This window comes from Ambystoma mexicanum, chromosome 1q, assembly GCF_040938575.1.
Source record: "Ambystoma mexicanum isolate Mex_15411 chromosome 1q, UKY_AmexF1_1, whole genome shotgun sequence".
NCBI classification, from domain to species: Eukaryota; Metazoa; Chordata; class Amphibia; order Caudata; family Ambystomatidae; genus Ambystoma; species Ambystoma mexicanum.
This window is the reverse complement of record NC_090922.1, coordinates 244989750-245014550: the sequence shown is the minus strand read 5'-3', so window position 1 is coordinate 245014550 and position 24801 is coordinate 244989750. Positions and strand designations below refer to the sequence as shown.

The window sequence follows — 24801 nt, the reverse complement described above, 5'->3', positions numbered from 1 at the left end:
CAGCGCCTCGATGCCCACGGGCTGTGTGACCGCTTTAAAAATGCTAAATAAATTTTAAAAATCCTCTACTCTCCTCTCCTCCTCTGCTTCAGTTAGGGTCCACAGCCCTTTTACAGGGTATCCTCTTTTTTGGAGATGCAGGCTGTCGAGCTAGTTCCTCAGCCAGATAGGGGATCTGGCTTGCCGTACCCATCTAGAGCCAGTCCTGGACATGTCATTCCTCAACCTATTGTTATCGCTCGAACGATTCAAAATGATTACTCCAGCGCACATAGCCGAGTCTCTATGCACAGGGGACTAGATATGTTCCCTAGACCTCAAGGATGGGTAACTTCATGTCCACATCCACCAGCCACATCGTAAATTTCTGCGGTTCATGATTGTCGTACCACTTCCAGTACAAGGTTCTGTCTTTCGGCCTCAACTCGTTCCTCGTGTGTTCACAAAGCTGATGAGTGCAGTGGCTGGTCTCCTCTGCCTGGAGGGCCACCACGTATACACTTATTTGGACGAGTGGCAGGTGAGGGCCAGCTCGCCCCAGGGGGCGCTGTGCTCCTGCCAACAGCTGGCGGATGTTCTTCACCAGTTGGGGTTCTCCCTCAATCAGAGGAAGTTGCAGCTGACTCCCGCCCAGGACCTGGTGTTCCTTGGAGTACGCTGGGACACGACTGTGCAACAGGCATTCCCCATGCCTGAGAGGCTCCTCTCCCTCCTCAAGGCGATAGAACACTTTCTGTCCAATTTGACCACCTCAGCATGGTGCTTCCAGCACCTTCTGGGATTGATGGCATCTTGCATGCTCACGGTGCGACATGCCCACCTCAGCTCCCCCTGGTGGCCAATTGGGACCACGAGACGGGGTCGCAGTCAGACAGCATTTTGATTCTCCTGCCCCTCCTCCCGGATCTTCAGTGGTGGCTGTTAGACTGCAATGTGGCAGTGGGAGCCCCCTTCACCCTGCCAGAGTCTACTCTAGTGGTGACGACTGATTCCTCGCTTTCGGGCTGGGGGCTTCTCCCGAGAGGACTACTCGATTCATGGTGCATGGTCCAGAGCAGAAAACCTTCTGCATATCAATCTTCTCGAACTCAGGGCGGTGGGCCTGGTGCTCAAGGCTTTTCTACCACTCATCAGAAACCAGGCGGTTCTGGTCGGGACCGACAACTCCATTACAATGTTTTACTTGAATAAGCAGGGCGGCACCTGTTTTTCTCTCCTGAGCATGGAGGCAGTGTCAATCTGGGAATGGGCCCTGTCAGAGGAGACCTGGATTTCCTCAGTCCATCTCCCTGGGGACAGCAATGCAGAAGTGGACCATTTCAGCCGCTTAGGGTTCAATGCCTATGAGATGAGTGGGAATTACACATCAACTCTTTGTTGCCCTGGTTCCAGAGATGGGGGTTTCCGAATCTGTACTTAATTGCATCTCCTCAATTCCAGGTGCCCTGGTTTGCTTCGTGGGCAGGATGGGGTCAGGTGTCTCTGGGGGACGCGTTCCAGCTGTGCTGGCATGGCCGCAGCTGCTATGCATTTCCTACTCCATTCTTCCAGTGGACCCTCCGCAAGTTCTTGGCGTCTGTGGACTTCAGCCTCATCCTGATTGCCCCTCGCTGGCCGTCGAGTGCTCGGTTCTCGGATCAGCTGTAGTTATGCTCCCAGGGGCCTGTCCATCTTCCAATCCCCAGCAGGGGCTTCCTAACTCAGCAGGGCAGGGCGGTGGAGCACCTAGACCCAGTCAGACTGGCTCTAGCAGCCTGGCTCCTGGCCAAGTGAGACTGCACCACAATCTCTTCTCGGAGGACAACTGGGACATCATACAGTAGGCCGTCTAAGTGATCTCAGTAAAAGAGGAAGTAGACTAGATTGTGTCACTGGCTCGCGACTAGGGGCTGCACCCCCTCACCTGCTCCCTGGACGACGTGCTGGCTTTTTCACAAATCTGGTTCGTTCCGGCCGATAACTGCTGCACCTATCTGGCGGCCTTTGGGGCCTACAATAATTTTCCAGAGCATGTTTTTCAGCAGCCAACCCAGTGGTTCCCCCCGGTTCAAAGGTCCTACCCGGTCTGGGACCTTAATGTGATTCTTGCTGCCTTGCAGCGCAAGTCCTTCGAGCAGATGGCCTTGGTGGACATCCAGCTTGTGACATCGAAGACACTGCTACTATTGGCGCTCACTTATGCGCGCAGGGTCAGCAAGCTGCAGGCTTTGTCATCGTGTGAGCCCTTTACCATGTTTCATAGTGACAAGGTCATCTTGCGCACTCATCCAAACTTCTTGCCCAAGGTGGCCTCTCCATTCCATTTGAGTGAGGAAATCTGCCTGCCGGTGCTCTTTCCGAAGCCGTAGTCAGAAGTCGAAAGTGCTTTGCATTCCTTGGACCTCAAGAGAGTCCTCGAGTTCCATCTCCCTGATGAAATCCTTTAGGAAGTCTGCGTTGTTGTTTATCACATTTGGGGGCACGCCTACCAGCATCCAGACTTCCAAAGCTTCTATCGCCTGTTGGATGGTCCAGGCCATCTCGGAGGCTTTTGCGGCCATGGGCAAACAGGTTCCTGCAGGGATTCACGCCCTTGCGGTCAGAGCTCGGGCCACGGCTGTCGTGTTTCAGAGACATGCTTCCTGGGATGTCATCAGGAGGGCAGTTACTATTCCCTCGATACCAGCTCCAGGTGAGATGCAGAGTTTGTCCGGCAGTTTTAAATACCTTTTTGCTTTGTCTTAGAAATGAGGCAGGTTGTCACAGCTCCACCCTCTGGTCTTATTCGGTGGAATTTCTCACAAGGATGGAGGAAAGGGGACTAATGACTATGCTTACTTTAGTCACTACAGTGAGTAACTAACTTTCTGGCTACTAAACGTGGCTAGTGCCATTAAATGGCCGTGCCACAAAATTTCTTCACTTGGCCTTTGACCATATTGTTGCTTTATTGGGTCAGGAAATCCCATATATGGTCATACAGTTGCCTGAGATGGCTGCTGCTTTCACACACGTGTCTGTGTCTGACTTACTTACTGACTGACTGTCTGGTCCCACTCCATATGCGTGGTGCCTGAATTTCTAGGTGTGGGGCATGAGTGAAACCCACAGTTGTCCCTGATGGACCACTGTTGGCTGTTTGAATTGTGCAGATCCTTACCATTGGTGGGCTTAGACTTGCTTCCAGCCAGGATTTAGGGTACGAAGAGGACTCCTGCAGCCATTTCTGGAGATCAGCGTTCGAGCCAAGTATCCTGTGTAGAAAAGCTGCCGACTGTAGATCTGTGGACGACTCCCGAAGAGGCTTGGCATTCCCTCCTGCCTTTGGCCCGGTGAAGCCCTGCTGGACTACCCTATATGCAAAGGCCCTCTGCAGTGCTTCCACCCTTGGACTGGTGGGACCAACCAGTCTCAACGCCTTCTTGAGGATCCAGCCATCCCGAGCCTTCGGAAATGTTCCTGAACCACCCGAGGGACCAACGAGCTCAACAGTGCGCTACCTCGCCAGAAGCAACGCTGTTCCTCATTTTCACCCCGGGAACCTACAGTGGTCGTCCGCTTGTTCCACAAGTTGCCTTCCTGCCAAGTTTCAGCTTCCTAGCATCAAGGGAGGAAGGATAGCTCAGGGGCAACATGTTTGTCTTGGAAGCAAGACAATGCAGCACAGCAGTTTCTATCCCGAACCTGCGCCGATTAACCACTCGCTGGTATTAAAAGTGGTTTAAAAGAACAAGAATATAAAATTATAAAGGGGCCCTGTTTGGGAAGGTTTTCTTGAACCGCGACAGGAAAGATGCCTCCCATTGTCACTGAGGTGATCGCTGGTGGAAGTCGCTTCCCTGTGTCCTGTGAGGTGTCCAGAAGAGTCCTCCATCGTTGAATCCTGCTTGCCTTCTTCGCCAGTTGTTTCGTCCTGCACCAGCAGCTGACCAGAGAAATCCTTGGACCCGCAACCCGTAGACGACGTGCACCGTAAAAGAAATAGAGGGATAACGGCAACCCTTAGTCGACCCAAAAAGTCAGCTGGGAAAATCCGAGTTAGGGGGTGACTGCTGGCAAAGCATTCAGCCGCCCCTGTATCCCCTATATTAAACTTTAGAATACATTTTGGTTTATTCACTTCCATTGATTTTTGATTGTTTGATCTAAACTCTGTCCCTAAAGAAAGGAACATAATTTTACTGATCTGTAACATTGTTGAAGTATCTTCTGGAACATTTTCACCAGCACAAGAACTCTTCCTACATCTGTCTCCTCTCCTAAGAAGAGTCTTTGTGACTTTAGGGCACAGGGCCCCATACATCAAAGGGATTGGACTTATAAAGTTATGGTATCATTCTTGTGAATTGGATTTGTTCTACTGCCTCATTGCTTACCTTCATTTGTGTTGACTAAGTTATTGTATGCATTCCTTCAAACCTAAGAAGGTATGTATGTTTTTATAATTGAGTGTTGTGTGATAGTACTACCTGCTTATTGCATTTCTAATTGTGTGTTTTCGGCTCTATAATGAATATAGTATGTTGGTACTTGCCTGTCTAAATTGAATTATTGTGCGCTCCACTGTGAAGACTCATTGTGGACCCCTGGCCCCACTCACTTTCTCCTCAGAATAGACTTGACTGCTCTACATTGCTTTCTTGATTGTGTTTTGGCTAATCTCTCAGAGTATCCCTGTTCTCTATAACTAAGGTGGCCCTCTATAATCGGTCCATCAGGCCAGACTGTAGAAATCTATCTTAACACACGGGTCTGTGACAAAATGCAAGCCATTGTTATAGTGGGAGAGGCAGATTGAAACCTATGGTCTTGATGAGTGGAGGTCGAAGCACCCATTTCCTTTGTTCTGAGATTTTTTCTCAATGTGTTTGGTGGAGAAAGTTAAAGGCATGTTGTCCAAGGGGATAGCCTAAGATTTGATGGACTACAATACGTTTGAGCTGGTTAGCCCCTCATGTGGGAGCATGTGATTGTGCTAAACATGTTAGCTTAGACATGGCTTCATTAGAGTTGATGTGTGAATGACTAGACCAGTTTGTGTGTGTGTGTGTGTGTGTGAGTAGGCTTGACAAGACAAAATAACCTGCTATCCCACACTCCCACCACTGTCCTCTCGCAGAAAGGTCTAATTTAACTTTTTCGCATTGTCACTCTTATCACTCATTTATGCATTGTATACCCCATCCGCAACAAAACAAAGATCTGTGAACTGGCAGATTAGGACAAGGGGGTAGTCTGGAAACTCCACTCTTTACGATAAGCTACATCCTAGGGTATATGGGAAGCAAGAAAGTTTGGTTCATAGAAAAGGCTGCTTGAAATTTGGCAACTCCATGCACCCATTTCACCTTCCTTAGTATGCTGGTTGACAGGCTCAAAGACTCCTGAAACCTCATTGTGACATGCTCAGGTGCTGTGCTCAGTGGTCTTCTGTGGCTTTTGCCAATCGGGGCAAACCCTGTTTCATCCTGGAATGGTGCTTGTCAGGCGTATGTGGGATGAACCAGATGGGGGTCAGAAACTCGGCTCGTTTTTCCGAGGGGCTTATTTTGCTGTCTCTGACAAGTAGCAAACTCCTCTCACACAGTGCGTACAGCCACATGCCAAAATGAAATTCCCCCACTCTCCATTGTCCACCACTCGCCAAGTGTTGAGGCAGCACCAGAATATCTTTCTGAATGGGTCAACTCTGCAAGGGATTCTTGCATGACAAAATGAACAGTCCAGGGTTCTGCAATAAGTTGCATGCTGGACTGGTCGCTCTTTTTGAATGAGTTAAGTGCCTGCCTTCGTTTTACGGTTCATGTTTCTGTGAAGTCGGGTTAATTCCATGATGCACAATTAAATTCTGCAGTCTGAACAGTTTAGTCTGGTGCAGAACATGCACTATTTCAGCACAATTGCAGTGAAACATACCTAAAAATATGGAATGGACGAGTCTGGAGCAGGGTTTCTGTCTGTGTATCACACACACACGCGCCTGTACTTCCACTCCTTTCCATACTTGTGTTTTATTGAAATGAGTCTTTGCAAATTTGTTTTTGCAGGAGTTTTGATCATTTGTAGTTATGGTTTATTTACTTATACGTTCTTTCGCCTCTTTGTGTACTGCGACATATTATGCAGTGTTGTGTTATTATTGTGTTCTTAAACGCATCTTGGCCTGAAACATTAATCTGAAATTCTATTTTTTTAATGTACACCTTACTTCTGCATTAATGGGGGTGTCCTCTTATCCAACCTTCTCTGCCTGCCCTGCAAACATACTCCAGCAGGACTTCCACTCTTTTCCATCCTTTTGTTTGATTTAAAGTCTTCCAATCAAATTTCGATTTAGCCCCCCACTAAATTCTTTGAACTAACACGTTATTATTATATGTCATGTTTTGTAATGCTCAATTATATCAAGTTTTGTGTCGTTTCACAGTTAAGTCATGTCGCTTTGCGCAAGGCTGACAAAGGCTGTGAAGCACATAGGAGATATGTAGCACTGCACAAACACCAAAATAAATAAATACACATTAGCAGACTCCAATCAGGGGGTGCGCTACAAAACCCAAAGTAGTCTAGCACATGCAAGCTGATGAGCCGACTTTGCAACACTTCAGAACCTAAGATTACCCTGCTGCCCTTTCGTAACAGGACTAGGTACCTACAGTCTATGTTGAGAAGGGCAGACCAGGCTGGATTATGAAGATAAACTCCCAGAAGGGCCCGCCTCAATCCCAGATGAATCCAACCACCCACACAACTATTAGCATCCCCTTATAGCTCCTAACAGGCATCAAGAACTTCCAGGCTGCGTGATCACAGGCCCTCTTTCCATGGGAGTCGCAGATCTAAACCCACTCTCGTTTTGGAGTGTTTGCAGTTTCTTCTCTTTCTTGTCTTTAGAACGTTGCTCTTTTGGGCAGTGCGTGCCTGCAGAGTAAGCCCAAGAGTATGCTCTACTTTACTCTTGTTTATCGTATGAACACACCTAGATGCAGAGCAGGAGGGCCACGTAACCAAGTTGACAGATGGTCTTTGCAAATAGGCCTTGTAATTGACAGCTGCCCCTCCTAGTGTTGTCCTTAATGTGTTTTCCTCCTCTGACCTAGCTAGCCTGCCATGCATTATTCTAGAACATTCCCTCTAATTTAAATCTGTCATACTGCATTCCAGTGGTTTATTTACCAATTCATTACATACAGTTGTGTGCCCCCAACACTCCTTCTGTAAACAGCAAAATCCTTGCTCTGTACTTCTGTCAGTGGTCTTGGCTTTACCAGAACCCCTGTGGGCTATCAGCATGAAGTATCTAATTGGATTATTTGATTTGTAGCCCCCACAACTCCTAGGCACATCTCCAGGCCATCACTCATCAGAATACGACAACATATCGCCACTGTGCCAGTAATTTCCTCCACAAATCTTCTGCTGACCAAGAAGCTCCCATCCCTTTCTATAAATGTACTTCTGGTCAAAAAATATACGTACATCCTAACGATTGCTCACCTTTTGTTATTTTTCTTATAGGTTGTCCGTTAAGGTTGTATGTTTGTCTAACTTATCCTACTTTTTCCTTTTCCGGCTCTCCTGTGCCCCATTTTCCTTTCACCATACAGATCATGGTCTGGCTGTCGCCCTCAGCACGTCCACAGAACACCTCCGCACAGGCAAAGCATGGCACTTGTAGACCACTGATCTGGTGTGCAGTATAAAAGATGAATAAAATATCTTGTACTTTTTTGTATCCACATGCACGCTTCCCTTTCATAGTCTCTGTCGTGGACCATATTTTTTGCCTTCTGGGGTTGCGTCCATCAGGTTCGTTTTAATTTGGTAAATTTTTCTTGCAATGCTTCTCTGTAGGTATGTGTTTTTCTGACGCATTTGCCTTTTAGGTTGATGGCCATTGGGTAGTTATGCTTGACAATGGTTTTCAAGGTGCCGAGGGGTATGGTTTTGACACTGAGGCAGTTCATATTGAATTTCCTTATGTTGTGGATCTTGTTTGTTGGTCGTTTTTCCAATCTTCTCACTGTCTCAATGTGTGATTTTATTGGTATGCTTTTCTGAAGGCGAAGATGGTCTAATGTGTGCTTGTGAGCGATGATGCAGGTGTATCACATGGGTTAAGCGTGCTGTCGAATGGTGCAACAGTGGAGCCGCAGTATGTGATTTGAATGTGCCAGTTGTTACATGAAGCTCAATGGCGATTTATGTTATGGTGGTGTTGACCTCTTGTACCTTTGTCTTGCAACCACTCAACAAAGAAAAATGAATGCAAGTCCTAACCTGTGTAGACATTAGGCTTCTGGGAACTTATTCATGAGATCATGTCATCTTGCCAGTGTCTCCCATGTTCATGGTCCACTTTTCATCAGCAGTTTTCTATGAAGACTGTTTGTGATTCCAGGCCATTTATCCTGTTAGGGTGAGCTGTAGAACCTACTTTGGATACCTTAATTGTTTTTCATTGAGAAGTGAAAAAAATGCTTCCTATACTCCATTCTCAGTTGAAATTACTGAGGCCCGTTCTAAAAAACGCCAAATGGAACGACAATGGCACAAACAACCATCTGAGTCCAGTCTGAACGCCTATAAGCAGGCTCTTCTACAGTATAAATCTCTTATTCGTTCAACGAAAGAATTGCATCTTAATTCCAGGATTTCTAAAGCCAAATCTAGCTCCAAAGAGCTTTTTGCTATTCTCCAGGAGCTTAAAGGCTGTACTACCATTTCATTGCCACCGGCGGACAGTACTTGGTGTCAAAACATCCACAACAGCTTCACCAATAAAACTCTAACTCATCAAAACAATATTAATTCTCAGGTCAAATTATTGACTAATACCGCATCCATTCTAGATAACATGGATTCGCCTAATAATTCTCATGTCTTCACCTTTAAACCCGTTTCAACAGCAGAAGTTATCGACACCGTCCTAAAACTCAAACCCACTTCCTGTAGGGGAGATGTTTTTCCAGCCTCCTTATTCAAAGATCATATCCATACCCTTTCCCCATGGGTCACTACCTTTGTTAACAGATCCTTCAGTGAATCATATGTCCCCGAAAACATAAAAGAAGCATGGGTCACTCCTCTGCTTAAGAAGGAAAATCTGGATCCTGCAGAGGCAGGAAATTATCGCACAATCACTAATGTTCCCTTTATGCTGAAAATCATAGACAAGATTGCCTACTGTCAATACCAAACTTTTGTCGAGGAACATGATATTCTAGCCTCTCAACAATCTGGGTTTCGCCCCAATCATGGGACTGAGACCGCACTGCTAGATCTAAAATCTTACATTGCTGGCCTTGTTGACAAAGGGCATACCGCCCTGTTACTATTATTAGACCTATCCGCTGTGTTCGATTTAGTCGATCATCAACTACTGGCGGATAGACTAATCACAATCGGCAAATGTTCCCCTGAAGCCTCTGCCTGGTTTAAATCATTTTTGGGTCCACGGAACATGAGAGTTACTAAGGATAATGCTCACTCCATGGCCTCCTTACTATTATGTGGTGTTCCACAGGGCTCATGACTTTCACCTCTTCTCTTTAACATCTACTCTCGTCTTCTCTGCGCTCTTCTGTCAGCCCTAGGCATTTACTTTGCCAATTACGCTGACGACACGCAGGTTGTTATTAAACTCACTGGTGAGTATCAAAAAGATGTTGAGCATATCAACTCCATCTTCACTGAAATCCAGAAGTGGATGGCATTAAACTCACTGGCCCTCAACAATGCAAAAACAGAGCTGTTGATTTTAGGTACCCAGAAAAATCTGAAGAAACTTGAGACAAAATATGACAACTTTCTGATTGGCCAACATATAATTCCCGTATCTAAGTCCGTAAAGACCTTGGGAGTTTACTTTGACCCGCAGCTATCCTTCACCCGTCAGGCCAATTATCTCAAATCCTCGTGTCATTATTATATTCAGCTTTTATGGCAGATTCGTCCTTATCTGTCTAAAGAGAACCTTGCTGTGATTGCAGCCGCCATTGTAAACTGCAAGCTTGATTATTGTAACAGTCTAATGATCGGTACCTCCCAGGCCAACATTAAAACCTTGCAGATTATACAAAACAATGCAGCATGCGCTGTAATGGGCCTTAAGCGCAACATGACCGTCTCTGACGCCAGGCGCAGCCTTCATTGGCTCCCTGTGAAACAGCGCTTACACCACAAAGGCCTTACTACTGAGTTAAAATGCCTTCATGGCCAAGCTCCATCCTATCTCGCTACTAGGATCAAAAAGAAACCTGTCACCCGTTTCTTGCGCTCAAGTAGCAACACCGTCTTGGTTCAGCCCCCATCTATCCTGAAAAGATTTGGGGGTATTAGCTTTGACTCTTGGGCCCCAGCTCTCTGGAATGCTCTACCTAAATACCTCTCTAATAGTGAGTCTCTGCCTATCTTCAAAAAGCAATTGAAGACCTTCCTGTTTGACAAAGGATAGGTCTCTTCTGTCCTCTTAGCATAGCCCTCTCGGTATTGAAATCAGTCTTCCGCTATCTCTTCCTCATTTCATTTCGCTGGTCTTTATGAGGTTTAGGTTTCACCAAGTCTCCATGTCTCCTCGTTCTCCTTGTCTGACATTGTTTTTTGTTGTTCTATCTCTTTCCTCTTTTTGTGTGCGCCCTGAGGACTATGGGTTGGTGGCGCAATACTGGAATACAGATAGATAGAAGTGTGCATTGTAGAAACACCTTTTCAACCTAGATTCAGATTAGCCATAATATGTTACATGCCTTTTCAATCTTCTTCCAATTGTGCAGAAAGGATTCTCCATAATCCTGATGTTGTTGAGGCACTTTTATTTTACTTGATGAGCTCAAAGATATCCTTCACCTGATGGCTAATTTTCAACATGTGGACAATCTGCTTTTAGGTAGCTATTTCTTGCCACTTCATTTCATGCATTTTTGAATGCTTAACTCTGTAAATCATTATTGCAGTTAATTTATTTAGCACTTAGTACCAGATTCCTCGAGCTTCTAAGCGCTTGACCAGGGATAGAAACTCATGGTGAGTGGCATCATCCTGTTCCCAAGGTGAGCATGCTTCTCCTGAGCTATCCTTCCGGCTCCCCACCTGTTTAATGGACCATCACTTCCTATTGACATGTGTGCAAGATTTGTGCCAAGGAGGCCTTCCTTAGCCATTCAGCTCAATTTTTTATCTGGGGTCATTCTTGTACTGATCTTTTTTTTCAAATTGTTAATGCTTTGCTCAAAATCTTTTTGTCTAAATGTTCCTTCTGATCGTCATTCTGCCTCTGCACAAACGTTATACATTAGTATGGAAAAAGGGAGATGAGTCATCTGAGTAAGTATGTAACTCACAATGGAGACTCCTGTATTACTAGTGCCTAGTCCCCCTTTCTACACATGACCCAAACACCATACTACATCAGTGTGACTTGGCCTTGTAGCTTTTTCGATAGATAGAATGAAAGAGGTAGAACATTCGCAGCAGACTGGCGTATTTCTGTGAGCCATGGGCGCAGGGTAACTTGCTGGGACAACTCAGGATGAGTTTCTTCAAGACACTTGTGTGCTGTACAGAGAGGTACTTTTTCCGTTCAGACGCCTGGGTGGAATATCCTATTGTGGATGAATCAGGAGTCTGAACTAAGAGTTTAATCATCACTACGGTGAGTAATGTGCACATTTTACATCTGAATAGTGTATGCAATGGCACTGCTTCATTTCTTTGTTTCATGGGCCATGTATTGACATTTTGTTCTGCTAATAAGCTAGCTTCTCCAGCATTGGATCTTTCATGGATTCACATGCTTTGAATATTCCCCGTCGTCAGGCTGGGAATCCCCGGTACATTATATAGACCCTTTCCCGTAGGAAAACTTTTTCGACGCTTATGCGTCCTATCCACCTCGTTTTGTATCATGCGTGCCCGTGCCGTCAGGACGTCATGATATAAATACAGTCCCCGCCCCCGCGCTCCCTCAGATTTCAACCGTCTTTCAAAGCAGTGGGATCTTCGTGTTACTACTAGTGATAACTAGATTGTTTTTTTGTCTGTTTCGCGTAAGCGAAGTTCAAATCTGGAGAATTATGTCTGGAAAGGCGTTATTTCGCCCATGTGCAACCTGTGGCCTCAAAAAGGTTTATGAAGGAGACGGCCACATGGACTGTATCTACTGTCTCCACCCGCACCACACGGCGGATACATGTGAGATATGCCAGGGTTTCTCCCAAAAAACCCTTAAGGACCGTAAAAGAAGGCTGGTCGACTGGCTTAATGACGGAGCGGGTGCCTACCCGGCTTCGGAAGTTGGCTCCACGGCCTCCAGGAGCAAGTCGGAGCCTCCATCGAAGAAGGTGCGGCCAGCAGAAATTCGCCCTGAGGACAAGCATAAGGGGAAACATGCTGGATCCTCCTCATCTCATAAAAAGCCCTCCTCCTCCTCATCATCTAAGACGGAGAGGCTGGCGCTGTCTAAATCCTCCTCAGGGGACCGTCCCAGGTCTTCCGTGAGTCGAGAAGCTTCAGCCGGGAAGTCGGCATCAAAATCGACAACGAAGTCTAAAGGCTCGACGACGACGACTTCCTCGTCGACCTCGGTGTCATTGACGATGCCTATTACTGTTCAAGCAGCAGCGGTTGGGATTCCTTCGTCGACGGAAACTCAGTCTATGGCTTGGCTGCCTGAGGTCTATGACCCGATCCCCCCTGAGGTCTTACTGCAGCCAGACACGGCCTGCTCGGCGGAAGGGGAAGGTGACATGGTTCTGCAGCCATTGGATTTAGGCTTACGGCCTTCCACGTCGACGACGACGGCGACGAGTGCGAGCGGGGGTATGGTACCTATATCATCCACGTTGCTGAACCCCCAGACAGTTTTGTCTCTGGATGTGCTTAATACTCTTCAGAAGCTACTACAGCGGCTGGATACCCAGTTCCCTCAACCTGGGACGTCATCGTCACTTCTGTCTGTACCTTCCGTCGACGAGCAAACTTGTACGGCTCGCTCGTCGACGAATCACCCATCGGCTCCCCAGGCGGTAAAAGATCGTCCTCGAGCTCAGGAGGAGGGTGAGTTGTCGGAGTCCGACTCTATACATGATGACTCTGGGTCAGACATCTCCCTGTCACCGTCGAGGGACCCGACATGGAATTCGGATGTAGAATTGGAGTCTACGAGGAGCCAGACACAGCCATCTCCCCCTGATGATGTGGGAGCCTTCCATGCAATGATGGGGAAAGCGTGTTCCGAATTCGGCTTGATTCCTGAGGAGCAGAGGAAAGACTGTTTCCTTTTTGACCATATGGGTCAAAGGAGAAAATCGGTATTTGCCATCCCAATCCTTGACCACGTGTGGCAAGAAGGTCTCAAAACGATGCGCCATCCGTTCTCGGAACCAGCCATAAAGGGACGGATCGAGAAAAAGTTTAAAGCTCCGGAGTCCACTCCAAAATGTCTAACATCACAGCCTTTGTCTGACTCGGTGGTGTCGGCGGCAGCAGCTAGGAAGGCCAGGGTCCAGCAAAAATGTTCAACGCCACCGGAAAGCGAGGCTAGGAGGCAGGACGCATTTGGAAAGAAGGTGCTCTCGGTCGGAGCGACGACAGTAAGAGCAGCCAATTCCTTAGCGATCGTGTCACGATATGATAGGGAAATGTGGCACAAATTAGCCCCTATCCTAGAACACCTGCCAGACGAACACCGAAAAGCAGCTATGTTACTGGTGCGGGACGGCGAGGAGGCCTCGAACCACGCTATTAATATCGCAGTGGACCTAGCAGAGTCTGGTTTCAAACAAATCAACCATGGAGTAGTGCTTCGTCGACAAGCGTGGCTCAAATGTACTACTTTCCGTCCTGAAGTACAGTACAAAGTCCTGGACATGCCATGCGAAGGGGAGCACCTGTTTGGCGAAAAGGTTGATGAAGCGCTGAAAGGGATGAAAGAAGACACGGATACTGCTAGGTCCCTCGGCGCCCTTCAAACGGGTAGAAATTTTCGCTCTTTTCGCCCTTTCAGAGGTGCTTCTGGAAACTCCCGCTTTGGAGCCTCGAGGGACCGTGGATTTAACAGGCCCTCGTACTCTTCACAAGGGTTCAGACGAGCGTCCCAGTCGGCACGTGGAAGCAGGGACTATCAAGCCTCCAGGCGGCGAGGCTCAGGTCCGTCGTCAACGAAGAACAAGCAAACCAGCAACCAATGACGGCCTTCGGAACGTCCTGGGGGGTCGAGTCTCTCATCACTTCGACCGATGGAAATGCATCACCAAAGATCGATGGGTCCTAGACACGATTCGCATGGGTCATGCGCTGCAATTCAAAGACAAGCCTCCGCGTCTTCCTCCTTTATTCTCGACACAGCCCCACCTCCAAATCCTACGACAAGAGGCGGAGCTTATGTTGCGAAAAGGGGCGGTAGAGAGAGTTCCTGTGGCACAGGAAGGCCAAGGAGTTTATTCCAGGTTCTTTGTTGTCAAAAAGCCAAACGGCAAATGGAGGCCCATTCTCGACCTGAGGGTACTCAACAAGTGGCTAAAGAGCCAAAAATTCAAAATGCTAAAACTCCAAGAGGTTATCAGATCGGTGCAACCCATGGACTATCTCTCTTCACTAGACCTTCAGGATGCTTATTTTCACATCCCAATACGCCCACGACACAGGAGATATTTAAGATTCGTCGTCGGGAGAAAGCATTTTCAGTTCAAGGTCCTCCCGTTCGGGCTCAAGTCCTCCCCCAGGACGTTCACCAAGTGCTTGGCCCCTATAGCGGCCCATTTAAGGAAGGATGGTCATCATGTCTATCCATATCTAGACGACTGGCTAATCAGAGGGTCATCCAAGGAACAAACACGAGACAGTCTACGAGCCACAATGTCCATCTTACAGGAACTGGGCTTCGCAATAAACTTCAACAAGTCCTCAGTAGAGCCTTCGAGGACCTTGGTCTTTCTAGGAGCGGAGTTTCATACGCACACAAGCCTGGTGAAACCATCCAGCGAAAGAATTCAGAAACTTCAAAACAAGGCGTCGGAATGGAGCGGCGGTACCAGAGTCTCTGTGCGCAAGTACATGTCCCTGCTAGGGACCATGTCGTCCTGCGTTCCGTTAATAAACAACTGCCGTCTGTTTATGAGGCCTTGCCAGGAATTTCTAGCGGACCGTTGGGCACAGAGCAGAGGTCGCTGGTCCGACAGACTGGTCGTCGACGAACAACTAGTTCAAGCACTCGGCTGGTGGAAAGTGTCTACTCACCTAACGAGAGGGATGCCTCTACTGGAACCAGAGTTCCAAAAGACGGTGGTGACGGATGCATCGCTGAGCGGATGGGGAGCTCATCTGGATATGTTACAGGTACAAGGCCAGTGGTCTTTGCAGGAGTCCTCCCTGCATATCAACCTGCTAGAACTGAGAGCAGTGCGATGGGCTCTGAAGTCTTTTCTTCCGCAACTGAGGGACTCGGTGGTGCGTGTCATGACGGACAACACCACTACGATGTTCTACTTGAGGAAACAAGGAGGGACACGTTCCAGGTCCCTATCGACAGAGGCACAGAAAATCTGGCATTGGGCCCTTCAACACAACATACAAATCTTAGCATTTCACCTACCAGGAGTGAAAAACGTGGAAGCCGATGCCCTCAGCAGAGAAATGAACGAAGTTCACGAATGGGTGCTGAACGACCAACAACTTCAACAAGTATTCAAGGAATGGGGACACCCTTCCATAGACCTGTTTGCAACGAAGAACAACAAGAAATGCCATCAGTACGCAAGCAGATGGCCTCAGCAGGGCTCACTGGGGGATGCGTTCTCATTCCCATGGACGAACAAATTCCTGTACGCATTTCCTCCTTTTCCCCTTGTCAGGAGGACGTTGCAATGGATCCTCAGGTACCCATGTCGGGTAATTCTGGTGGCCCCATACTGGGCCAGACAAGTGTGGTTTTCAGACCTACTACACTTAGCGGCGGCGGAACCGATGAGATTCCAGAAGACCCCCGACCTTCTGTCTCGACAGGAGGGTGTCGTTTGGCATCACGACCCGGACAGCCTCAAGTTGACGGCCTGGCTCCTGACTTCGCCGAATTTGGTCGGCTAACGATTCCGGAGGACTGTCGACGTATCCTGCAAGCGGCAAGAGCACCTTCCACAAACGCCTCATACGCGTACAAATGGAAAAGGTTCTGTCAATGGTGTGAGGATCAACCAGGTTTGGCCCCGCAATCGATTAGGCCGGAACAGCTCCTCCCATACTTGCTGTTATTAGCTCAAATGGGCCTGTCGGTGTCGTCAATAAAAGTACACCTAGCAGCCATTTCCAGGTTTACTCGTCGACGGCACTCGGCACCATTGTTCAGCGACCGCCTGATTAAGCACTTCCTTAAAGGCCTCTTTCGGAGTTTCCCTCCAGAGAAGAAATTTCCACCGGAGTGGAGCCTCAATCTGATCTTAACGTCTCTTATGAAACCTCCGTTTGAGCCAATGTCATCATCGTCTCTGAAGTTTCTGTCGTGGAAATTGGCCTTCCTGGTGGCCATCACTTCAGCCCGACGTATCTCAGAAGTTCAGGCTCTAATGGTGGACCCACCATACTTACGATTTTTCAAGACCAAGGTAGTCCTAGCCACTAACCCACAGTTCATACCAAAAGCTCCTTCGGTGTTTCATAAACACTCTTCTATCGTGTTGCCTACGTTTTTTCCGGAGCCATGCTCGGGAGCGGAGCGCATGCTACACACATTGGATGTAAAAAGGGCTCTCAAGTTTTATCTTCATCGTACGCAACCGTTCAGAGAAACGAGACAGCTGTTTGTGGCCTATGGGTTGGGTGCTAGAGGAAAAGCCATTTCAAAGCAAGGACTTTCAAGATGGGTGTCATCTACCATCTCGTACTGCCATTCCAAGGCAGGGAAGCCTCTTCTACGACGGCCAAGAGCTCATTCAACTAGAGCAGCGGCATCGTCGACGGCACTGTGGGCCGGAGTCCCTCTAGGGGACATCTGCATGGCGGCTACCTGGGCGACTACACACACCTTTACCCGCCATTACTGCCTGTCGCAGCAACATGCCGAAGACACCCGGATGGGACAGGCGGTGCTTCGACACCTATTCCAGTAAGGTAAGCCCCGGCTGCGGGGTGGCATCCTGTGGAATTTATGACTGTATGTGGTCCGTTTTTTCCCTATGTAAACTATTACTGATGTATACATAATCTTAGGGAACGGCCTTTTGCGAAGAATGTATAGGGGTTTGCATGCACACCTCCTCTTGGGGGTAGTACTGCTATGTAATCTATTCAAAGCATGTGAATCCATGAAAGATCCAATGCTGGAGAAGGGAATAGTTTCTTACCTGTAACTCCATTTCTCCAGCATTGGTATCTTTCATGGATTCACATGCGCCCACCTGCCTCCCCTGATCATGCAAACCGGTTCCCCCACTACTTTGGGGGCCGAAATCTGAGGGAGCGCGGGGGCGGGGACTGTATTTATATCATGACGTCCTGACGGCACGGGCACGCATGATACAAAACGAGGTGGATAGGACGCATAAGCGTCGAAAAAGTTTTCCTACGGGAAAGGGTCTATATAATGTACCGGGGATTCCCAGCCTGACGACGGGGAATATTCAAAGCATGTGAATCCATGAAAGATACCAATGCTGGAGAAATGGAGTTACAGGTAAGAAACTATTCCCTTCTGTCTGGGCAAGCTAGCACACATTTCATGTATGATTACAGATGCATGGCTTGTAAAAGGGGCCTGATTGCCTGCCTTACCCTCTTAAATGTTGGTTGAATTGTTTCATTGTGCTGTCTCACCTTTCTCCCTGTTAAATATTAAGAATTTGTATCCAGTTCATTTTGTGTCTCAACATCGGTGGCGTTTTCCAAACTCACTGGAGTTGTTTTGGTGGGGATGGGGGAGGGAGTGCCAGTGACAGGTTATTTTTCTTGTATGCCTAATGCTTTCGCTCCTGCCCCTTTCCCCTTCCCATGTTTGATGTGTGCCTTCTCTGTTCCCTTTCTGTCCTGCAGTGCTCATTTTCGACAGCTGAAAAGGTAAAACCAACTAATCTAAGTTTCAGATACTGTGGTAGGAAACTACGCTGTGCTTTCCCTCTAAATCAGATTAGATTGTTGTCACTTACCTGAGATGAAGTAGAGCTGTCAGGGAACAGTGTCCACATAGCATCTCTTCACCCCCATGCTCTTTTGAGGCACACTTGGGCAATCCATTTACTTTCTACACCTAATCGTGGCATGTCCTCTGCACTAACCCACATGCACAAAAACGGCTTGAAAGATTTTCCAACACCAAACATCTTACAGAATTGTACCTGCTTAGTGTTAAACTGTTAAACATTGTCTCCTCTTTCAAGCAGCCTGAAAGTATTATTTATTCTGATAGTAATTCAGGATTGTAACAGTTTAGTGTGTTGTACGTGGACGTTTTGCTAGCATACAGTCTATTGGATGAGCTATAATATTCTACACTGTTTGGCAATGTTTAAGATATTTTTCACATATGTGTACAAGGCTCTCGTATCTGCTATAAATTCTGGCTATTCATTCAATTAAATGTTTGTTAGTTTACTGATCAAAAGGTGGGAACCCGGGTCAGTACCTCCCTCAGCCGGGATTACAATAATCAAAACACAGCTCCTAGCGAGAGGTACTCATTTTTGCTCTCACCTGTCCCTCTTCTAATATTCATCCCAACTTATTTACGCACATTTCAAGGTTGTACGCTCAAAACCTTTTTCACAAAAATGAATCACATATTTTATTTAACACAGATATTCACACCATTAAAAGATGCTAGTACTTCAGCATTCTACCAAAATAAATCTAAAAAACATTGCACATTTGGTGAAAGTGCTGGGGATAGTGAGTAAGTTCAATGCGCATGATCAATGTACACAATTTGTATAGCTTTTTACGTGTGATATTGTACCGGTATACTCTGGCTCTGCTTATATCTTACGCCAGACACTACCACCACCCAATATCAGTCTCACAACTTTTCACAATTCTGCCATCTTCTCAGAGAAACACATGCGTAAATCAACCTTCTATGCATACAGTCCTAGTACTGCAATATTTTCTAAACTACCAAAGTGTCTCTCAGGACAACTATGCCTACTTACTCAAGACCTCTAAATGTCATCCAACCATGAACATAATTCTGCTCATTAACCTTCACTGTTTGGCAGTAAATTATTTTTCAACCAGAACCAATCGTGATGGGTCCTAAAAAACAGAATGCAAAAACATTATGTAAATGTCTGTAGTTACAGTGCAGTATTAAAAGTAAAATGAGCATGCTGTGAAGAGCCAGGAATGAGACGCGGCCGCAGGACTGCTGGTGTTTGCCATAAAGTTAAATAATGATGGGGTTGCAAAATGCTTCACTTTCCCGAATCTAGGAGGAATTTCCCTACCTCAACCAAAACTAAGGGCCTTTTTTTGCATCAAGATGTCAAACCAAAAATGTATTGTGTCCGATATCCTATCCTAGCCCACACTCTCTAACAGTAACCCTAAGGTGCTAAGGGTAATGCCTCCGACTTCAAATTTGCACAATTGTTAAAGTTCAAGAAAAAGGCATGAATCCAACAAAAGTTCCAAATGAATAATGTTCACAGTTCTAGGGACTGACTCCCTTCCCCAGGGTTCTCTCCACAAAACAAAAGTTAAAAAGAATAACCAAGTTCCTTGTAGCTCAAAAGGATAACTCCCCTCCTCTTGGTGTCGCCCTTACCCAAGTCCTTTTCACTTTCAACGTAATCCAAAAATCCTAAGGGCATGAATCTTCCTTTTAGATTCTCTGACTCTCAAAAACACCTGGTATACTGCCAAACCAGGTTATTTCATATAATTCCTTGATACAATTTTGGTGTTTGTCCCAGACTCGCAAACACCTGTTATACTCTCCTGCCAGGTTCTCTCATAATCCACATTCACTGCAGTTCAGAATCCGTAGGGCATGGGTCTTCCTTGGTATTCTTTAACTTACAAAATACCCGGTTACACTCTTCTGCCAGTACTTTCTTTATGTAGTTCACTTTCTCCAGCATTGGGTCTGGCATGGATTCACATGCTCATGAATATTGCCCGTCGTCAGGCTGGGAACCCTCAGTAAAGAAAAAATCAGTTTCACTTCTAAACCGTCTTTCTCCTAACAACCAATCACTTAACTCTGGGGCCATACTACCCCCAGTCAATGACTGCCCTCTACCTAAGCCCCTCCTCTGGCAGCCATCTTCAGATTTCTACTGCACATTCAAGTGTTGGGAGTCCTCGTGTTTCGCTCTTGAGCTTTTACTGCGTTTTTGTGCTTTTTGGAAGAGTATTACTCTATTTTTCGGTCAATCGGGCCTTGTGCTCCATCGATCAACCTTCCGATTAACAGGCACCAATTTTTCGGAATCTTCAACACCCCTCAAAGGCGGATTTCGTTGAGTTTCTTCGTGGAGGCTTCCAGAAGATTCTCAGGCCTACACCGCGTCCAGGATTTGCTCCAGCTGCGGCTTGCGGAATGTCTTTTCGGACGACGAGCATTCCGAGAGCCTTTACTGCCTGTACCTGGCGCACAAGGAGGAGGATTGGGCGTTTGCCAGGAGATAGCCTCTCGCACGATGAAGGATCGGCAGAGGCGGCTGAACGAGTGGCTACAGGCCAAGGCCCCTGCTCTGGGTGGGTCCCGGCAGCATGCCTCTCCCAGCACCAAGAAGGCTGATCGGGCTTCTAAAACCTTTGAGGGCACCCCTCCCATGGGAGTCCAACAGAAGGCTAAGCAATGCGAGTCCACTGCCACCGGGAGCACCGTTGCGACGGGCTCCTCGGCGGCCAGGGCGCGTTCCACATCTCCAGCCTCCGTCACCAGTCAACGTTCAGGATCTTCGGCCAAAAGGAAGTGAGATCATCCAGGCAAACATAAGGAGAGGCCAAAGTCCATCCTGCCGGAGAAGACAAAAGGGGAACGGGGCACGGGCCCTACCCCTAAGGAGAAGGCCAAACTGGACAAGGTGCCAGCCTTGAACGTGAAGGCCAGGTACATCCCGCAAAAGCCCAACCTTCCATCGAGGGGGTGGCAACCTCTCTGGCGAAGGCTGCCAAGGTGGCACTGCATGGCGCGACCCCTAACATCAGGGTATCCCTCCCTCCCAGGAGGGAGGCTGCGTTCTGACCCATTGAGAAGACCCCAGAGAAGAAGATGCCTATCATCTCCCGAGACCTTCCGCTCTGGGAGCAAAGAAGGGAGGGGGGATTGCGGTGGCCCTCCAGGAGCTCAACGGCCTGCAAACCATCCAGGAGGAGGGAAACGTAGGATGCAGGCCCTACGACGAGCATGACGACTAAGGCGTTGACGAAAGTCACAATGGCAAGGACACCATCGAGGAAGGGCAGCATGGCGACAAGGGCCTGGTCTCCCAGCCGGTGCCCCAACGGCCTATTCCGCCTGCATCTCAGCTGCCACCCCCACCTCTGCTACCTTCTAGAGACCTCTCGGTGGACATTCTCTCGGCACTGCATATGCTGGTCACTGAGATGCAGGCAAGGATGCCCATCGCGCCGGTGGCCCCAACTGTGGCGACGGCCGACCCACCCTCCCCGGCCACGGGGGAGCCTCCGGCCAAGAAGAGAGTACACTCTCCACCTCCTTGCCACCATTTGCCCCCATCGCACCCCCGCCGCCGAGGGATGAGACGAATCCGGACACGGGGACGATGGGCACGGATGATGATGGAGGGTTAGGGGACCTCCCAGATCTTCCCTGCTAGACAAGATGGGCTCGATCCACTCCATTACAGAGCGTCAGAACTTTTTCGGCCCGCTCCAGAGGAGAAGGAGGGCTTCTTATATCAGCGCTGAGAGGCAAAGAAGAAGACCATCCTCTCGGTCCCACTCCTGGATGACATCTGGGACGAAGGTTTGTCTCATGACAAACCCTTCTACGGCCCCGGCTAAGAGGGATTGCCTTGAGAAGAAGTACAGGGTGCCGGACTCTGCGCCCAAGTGCTTGCTGGCACAGCCTTCGCTGGACTCTGTGGTATCCGCAGCGTCCAAGAAGTAGTCTTCAGGTGGTTCTGCCTTGGTGGCTTACACCCCCCCGGACAGCGAGGGCAAGAAGTTAGATGCCATAGGATGATGGGTCACCTATTCTGCCACGACTACCATCAAGGCCGCCAACGCCCTCGCAATCATGGCTCGCTACGACTGGGAGTTCTGTTTCAAGATCGGTCTCATCCTGGACTTCCTTCCCGACGACAAGAGGTCGAAAGTGCTGGAAAATCTGAAGGAAGGCGAGGTGGCGTCGGACCACGCCATCACGGTGGCCACAAACATTGTCGACGCAGGGTTCCACCAGATGGGCAACAGCGTTTGCCTTCGTTGTCGTGGCTGGCTCAAGGCCACCAACTTCCATCAGGACGGTCAGTCGAAGGTACTGGACATGCCCTTCGATGGGGAAAATTTGGTAGGGAAGGCTGTGGATGCGTCTCTCCAATCCATAAAGACGGACACGGAGACGGTGCGTGCTTTGGACACTCTTCAACAACGGAGGCTGTCCTTTTTGGCACTCAGGCAGCAAGTCCCAAGGACCTTCCAAGGGGTTTGTTGGGGGCTCCTCTTCTTATATCCAACCCTCCCAGTCTTCGGCCCAGGAGACCAACAGGGGCCGCTCCAAGGCCTTCGGAGGACGACGTTGTCGTCGCCAGGGTCCCCCAAGCGGCCCTTTGAAATCCAAGCAGGATTAAACCGCCTGTGGCGTTGGGCGCCCCACTCTTGCACCCCGGTGGGAGGCCGGCTGGCGAACTTAATCGGCGTGTGGAAACCATCTACACCGACCGTTGGGTGCTGGATGCTCTCGCCCACGGACACACCATGGAATTTCAACAGAAGTCTCCCCAAATACCACCTGTGGCCCAGCAGGAAAACCACGTCCCTCAGCTGCTGCTGGAGATGCGGCCCATGTTAATGAAAGGCGCGATAGAGCTTGTCCCAAAGAGGCTCTGGGGCTCCGGAGTGTACTCAAGGTACTTCTTTATGAGAACAAAAACCGGAGGCTGGAGGCCCATCCTCGACCTTCGTCGACTAAACAAATACATCAAGTCCCAAAAACTCTGGATGTTCACTCTTCAGCATGTGCTCGGACAGTTGGAAGAGGTGGACTTCTTGCCATCGCTGGACTTGGAGGATGAATACTTCTACATCCCCATTCACAAGGGGCACCGCAAGTTCCTGCATTTCGTAGTTCAAGGGAAGCACTACCAATTCAAGGCCCTTTCCTTTTAGATTGAAGTCGGCGCCAAGGGTCTTCACCAAGTGCCTGGCTGCGCAGCTGCAGGGGATCCACGTCTAACCTTATCTGCACGACTGGCTCATCAGGGCCATTTCAAAAGACATCGCCGTCGACCTCACGGCGAGGACTGTTCACCTACTGACGGATCTGGGGTTCTCGGTGAACTATGCAAAGTCCTGCTTGACTCCGTCTCAGGACGCACTTTTTCTGGGATCCCGACTCCACATAGTGTTGTGCCTGGCGTCTCCGTCGGAGGAGAGGATATCGGCCATCTTCGGCAAGGTACAACAGCTGTTGACCCTGAAAGTCGCCACAGTGAAGTCCATCAAGTCTCTGTTCGGCATGATGTCGTCATGCATCTAACTCATCCGACTATGCAGGCTACGGATGCGTCCACTACAGGAGTTCCTCGACGTCCGCTGGATACAAGTGTTGGAAAGCTTCCAGGACAGGATCACGCTCAACAAGAGCTTCTGTCGAGCGATACAGTGGTGGGGAGTTTGTGCACATATGTCTGGAGGCGCGGATTTCCAGACCCCAACGCACCAGGAGACGGTCACAACGGACGCCTCTCTGGAAGGATGGGAAGCTCACACCGGAAGTCTTCACGCAAGAGGCCTGTGACTACCAGAGGAGAAATGGTTGCACATCAACGTATTGGAGCTGTGGGCTGTGTTTTGGGCCATCAAGTCTTTCCTTTCATCCCTCAAGGGCAAGGTGGTGTGGGTCTTCACGGACAACACCACCACAATGTTTTACATCAGGAAGCAGGGAGGGCACCAAATGCCCGGCACTCTCCAAAGAAGCACAGGACCTATGGCACTGAGCCGTCGCCCAGGGGATGTTCCTCATCTCGTCGCTGACTCTCATCAGGGAGCTGCGCTCTTGCCACGAGTGGGAACTTCGGCCGGACCAAGTGAATCTCCTGTTCCGCAAATGGGGCAATCCCCAGATCGATCTGTTTGCAACAGCGATGAACACCAACACCAAGTGCCGGAAGGTTCGCCAGCAAGTTTCCCCAGCCAGGCAGCATGGGGGACGCATTCTCATTCCCCTGGGACGGCCTGTTTCTGTATGTGTTCCCTCTGTTGCTTCTTCAACTAGTCGATCAACTCAGACGGTCCCGGTGCAGGATGATCCTCGTTGCACTGGCATGGCTGAGGCAGATCTGGTGGTCTCAGATCTTCTCGCCAGGGAAGGAGGTTCGCCGTTTGGTGCCGTACAAAGAAGATCGACCCTCTACGAGTCACGGCTCCGCAAGTGCTGCCGTATTTGCTGTCGTTGGCCAAAGCAGGACTGGCCCATGCTTTCTTCAAATTTCATATGGCGGCTATCTCCCACTACACCAGATCTCCGGGACGGTCGTCGTTATGGTCAAACTGTCTGGTTAAGGAGTTTGACAAAAGGACTGTTTCGTTCGTTCCTGCCAGTAAAGGCTCCAGCCCTGGCGTGGGAACTCAATGTGGTACTGACTAGGCTTATGGGCCCTCCGTTTGAAGCTATGCAGACAGTTCCATTGAAGTTCTTGTCAT

At 48.7% G+C, this 24801-nt stretch overlaps 1 protein-coding gene across 5 annotated transcripts in view; it reads left to right on the top strand.

Annotated features, from left to right (window-relative positions):
- The window catches only part of PPP6R1 (protein phosphatase 6 regulatory subunit 1), a 1952116-nt gene that overhangs the window by 1247028 nt on the left and 680287 nt on the right, over positions 1-24801 (top strand). For 4 of the 5 annotated variants that reach the window (XM_069638194.1, XM_069638176.1, XM_069638186.1 and 1 more), the window contains one exon: positions 18001-18024. The exons of the other annotated variant lie outside the window; for it this stretch is intronic. In XM_069638194.1, the coding sequence (XP_069494295.1) occupies positions 18001-18024 (24 nt within the window). The remainder of the gene's footprint in view (positions 1-18000; positions 18025-24801) is intronic. 5 annotated transcript variants of the gene reach the window in all.